Raw genomic sequence first — 3,961 nt, 5'->3', positions numbered from 1 at the left:
AAAGGAATTCTTACATTTCACATACACTTATATTTGTTAAGAATCATAATCTATATACACTTAATTTGTATCTTGATATTCACCTGTACAAATATATTATTATTAGCAAAATAATTATATCCTATTATGTTACCATGTTGTCAGAAGTTTTAAGCTAATAATCTATTTGAATCATAACATCGCATTTTCCGAGTTGTAAAATACATTTTAAACATGTGCTTTTGTTATAGTGCCAATGATGCATCAAACTAAAGAGATTATTGTTATGATTACGATTGTTATGATTATGTTTATGTTTTTTTTTTTATTATGATTGATTATAATTATGATCATTGTTATGGTTGATCATGATTATGATGACTAGGATTACGATTAAAATTATGATTAAAATATATTATGATTACCATCGTCATGGTTATGATTATGATTACAATGATTATGAAAATAAAATTATGATTTTGATTATGATGATTATGATAAGGAATTTAATTATAATGATGACCACATTTTCAGAAATGACAAATTACTTTTAAATAAAAAAAATAAAACACACATTTTACAGAATATCACGGAATTTATGAATGCAGGAGACGGCCTTATTAATGAACGAGTTGCTTGATGCCAATGGCGGCCTCAATAAAAAGTAATCAACAATGAAAGTGTTTATTTTTCATGTTATTTGGTCTCATTAAACTCTGGTAGGGCTGTCAACCTACAGTGTATTGGAATCTAAAGGTGTATTAAAATTGATGACAATGTTCTAACATTGGGGAAAATGCACTGGACTTGCCGTTGTCATGACTTGACTTCTGCTCTGTGCATCTCATTTTCCACTGCAAACCTTCATGTTGGGCTTGTCAGCATCACAATTTAGAGAGGAATGGCATTGTTGATAGCCTTATTAGCTCTCATGCTTTTCTCAAACTGAGCCCAGAATAGTTCCCGTCCATCTTCATCATCCGTCCACAACATGTAAGGTTTGTTCCTACTCAGGAACAACCTGACAAGGTACGGCAGGTTCTCATCCTCGATGTCCTCAACAAAGATCAAGATGACTTTGTCGAGTCCCGAATCGTTGAGATGCTCCAGAGCCATACGAAGCTTGGTCATGGTCCAGGCATCATTGACAGAATGGTTGCTTAGCAACAAGACAGTCTTGAAGCTGTTGTCGATGGCATCATAGAGTGCAGGGATGTAGTACATACCAAGGTGGAGGTCTTCGTCTCCAAAGATGATATTCTGTAGATGTGGCATCCTCTCCTCCAGTGCAGGCCTTATGATCCGGTCAACCCATTCCTGTTCTTCTTCCTCGAACATGAGGTTGAGATGATGACGATAGGTATCTGCATTGAAATCTTCTGCCATTTCCTCGTATCCAATGACAGCTAGTTTGAGGAGAAAGAGTTTGTGATTCAACCACCATCGTTTGTTGTAGGCAAGAATGGATATCATCACAATCACTACACCTGTGAATGTAAGAACCGTGATGAGGACAATGTCCGCACCACAGTGATCCTCTGGATGGAATGCCATGATTGGCTGATTCACCAATCCCTTTAAGGATGTCTTAGAGCACAGTGTCTTTTCTGGATGTTGGAGATCAATGTCAGCTGACTGCAGCCATTTCCTGAACCATGTCAGGGTGCATGTACATGTGAAAGGGTTTCTAGAAATGTCCAACCTTAGTGATGTATTCGCTGGCAGCACTGTCCCATGCTCAACGGTGCTGATTTGATTTCCCGATAAAGAGAGCACGGTCAGTCGAGGAGCCTGGGCAAATGTCGTCGGTTCCAGACCACTGAGCATGTTATCTGAGATGTACACAGCACTCAGTAGATAGAGACCATGAAAAATGTCTCCTGCCATCTCCACCAGCTTGTTTTCACGGAGATACAGATGACTGAGAGAAGAGAGGGGACTGAAGACTCCCGGCCTCAGCACTTGTATTATTGATTTGCTCAAATCAAGATAGTAAACTTTTGTAAGGTTGTGAAATACTCGCTCATCCAGGCTCACTAAGTAATTGTCGTTGAGTCGTAGTTTTTTTAGGGAAAAGAGACCAGAGAAAAGCGACCGATTATTAATCCCATTGTATAAATCGGTATCTCTCAGCTCGGCACGTTCTAAGTTTAGATCTACTAAACATGTCATATTATAAAATTGTTCAATAGAACTTCTAGATACCTGAATATCTGTATATGACAGATCCAAGTAGAGCACTGTCCGAAGTTGCTTGAAGGTGTCTTTCAAGAGTACTACTTTCTCTCTTGACAAATGCAGTTTCCTCAAGAGTACAAGGTCCGTAAATGCATTTTCACTGTAACTGGTAAGTTGGTTGTTAGATACATCGAGTACCTGCAGATTGGTGAGCCCTTTAAACCTCCCTTTAGAAATGAATGGTATATCGTTATTAGATATGTCAAGTACTCTGAGAGTCCCAAGTGTCCAAAGTCGTTTACCAATGTTAAGATCGGTGATTCTATTACCGGATAGGGAGATTAACCGTATTAATGACATTCCGTCAAAGGATTGGGGTGAGATATTTTGAAGTAAATTGTTGGATACATCCAATGTTGTTAAATTTGGCAAGCAAGCAAAAGTTTCAGGTGGTAAGGCAACTAGTTTGTTAGAGGATACGTCAAGTTCTATTAGCGATGTCAACAGGCAGAAGGACTCGTTGGAGAGAGAAGTTACCTTGTTATAAGATAAAAGCAGCTTCTTAAGCCATATGAAACCCCAAAATGATCCAGGAGGTACATTCTCAATAAAATTTCTCCTCATGTTAAGTTTCAAAATAGATGGATAAGGGGTATGATAATCAGTGGCATTGTCAGGTGGGAGAAGCCGATGGATTTTACATGCAGATATTGATAATTTGTTTATATAAGTCATTCCTAAAAATGGTCGAATATCAAATGATTTGAGAAGATTTCCTTGAAGTGTAAAACTGTCTATGAAAGTCAGATGAGAGAAGGTTTTTGGGGATAATTTCTGTATACTATTCCTAAACAGTGAAAAAGTACCAACAGTAGTATTTTGCAGGGGCAGAAAGTCACTCTGATGGACTTCTTGCACCTCATTCTCTTGAAGAATTACTTCCGTCAAATGAGACCATCGGGAACATCCCTTGAAGTTAAGACTTTTTATTTTGTTGTAATCTAGCTCTATTCGTGAAAGTCTTGGTATGGCTGCAAGAGATTCACAAGGGAGAGTATTCAGTTGATTATAACCTAACTGTAGTATGGTGAGTAGCGTGTTTTTGACAAAGAGCAGAGAAGACATAGTCTGTAGATTACAATGAGATAATACGACCGACCTTAGCATTGTCAGAGGCCACAGGGCCTTGCTTTCGATGACAGAAAGTGGGTTTCTAGATGCAGCCAGTGTAACAAGATTTGGCAGGTGTTTGAAGGACTCGTCATGCAGGGTTGTTAGGTTGTTTAAGGTCAGAACAAGGACATTAACTTCTATTGGCAAGTCTTGAGGTACTGCTTTTAGCCCAAGATTATTGCAATTGGCGATAAGTCCATGACTAGAGTTCGTGAAGTGGCACTTCGGAAGATTCTTGTATGAAGCCACATCTTCTGCAGTACCCTCTGACTGAGGCAGGTGCAGGAAGATGATTCCTGATGCAACCAGCACCAAATGAACACAAATCATGGTATTTGACACATTAGCAGCCATATTGTTTCATTCACAGACCTTAACGTATGAGAGTGGATGATACAGCCCTTAGAAACCAGATCAGGAATAGCAGCAGCGTGCATCAGATGTCATCTATGCTCACCAATGAACTTTTATGTAGAGTTACAGCGCAATACATGTACATCTATTCATACAACTCCTGAAATGAAATTGTGAGGGAAATCCTATAGCTTCCTCAAAATATTGATACCAGGAAATATTAAAAATCTCATAAATTCTGCGTCATCATGATGACAGGACGAAAACTAGTTTTGTT

At 38.5% G+C, this 3,961-nt stretch overlaps 1 protein-coding gene across 1 annotated transcript; it reads right to left on the bottom strand.

The window, feature by feature from the left end:
* Positions 1-502: 502 nt before the first annotated feature.
* Positions 503-3,684, bottom strand: LOC115923737 (insulin-like growth factor-binding protein complex acid labile subunit). Its single transcript, XM_030985010.1, has 2 exons — positions 3,594-3,684; positions 503-3,188 (listed from the first exon to the last, which is right to left on the bottom strand). The coding sequence occupies exons 1-2, from the start codon at positions 3,682-3,684 to the stop codon at positions 871-873; spliced, it is 2,409 nt and encodes an 802-aa protein (XP_030840870.1). The 3' UTR covers positions 503-870.
* Between the last annotated feature and the right edge of the window lie 277 nt (positions 3,685-3,961).

The sequence above is a fragment of the Strongylocentrotus purpuratus genome, unplaced genomic scaffold, assembly GCF_000002235.5.
Source record: "Strongylocentrotus purpuratus isolate Spur 01 unplaced genomic scaffold, Spur_5.0 spur5_scaffold_14, whole genome shotgun sequence".
In the NCBI taxonomy this organism is placed as follows: domain Eukaryota; kingdom Metazoa; phylum Echinodermata; class Echinoidea; order Camarodonta; family Strongylocentrotidae; genus Strongylocentrotus; species Strongylocentrotus purpuratus.
This window is presented reverse-complemented; position numbering and strand designations above follow the sequence as displayed.

Bases quoted from the DNA above. Each gene is read 5' to 3' on its own strand.
- LOC115923737 (XM_030985010.1), bottom strand. From the start codon at position 3,684: ATGGCTGCTAATGTGTCAAATACCATGATTTGTGTTCATTTGGTGCTG. The intron at 3,189-3,593 runs GTACTGCAGAAG...AATCTCTTGCAG, and splicing joins GCACCTGCCTCAGTCAGAGG to CCATACCAAGACTTTCACGA.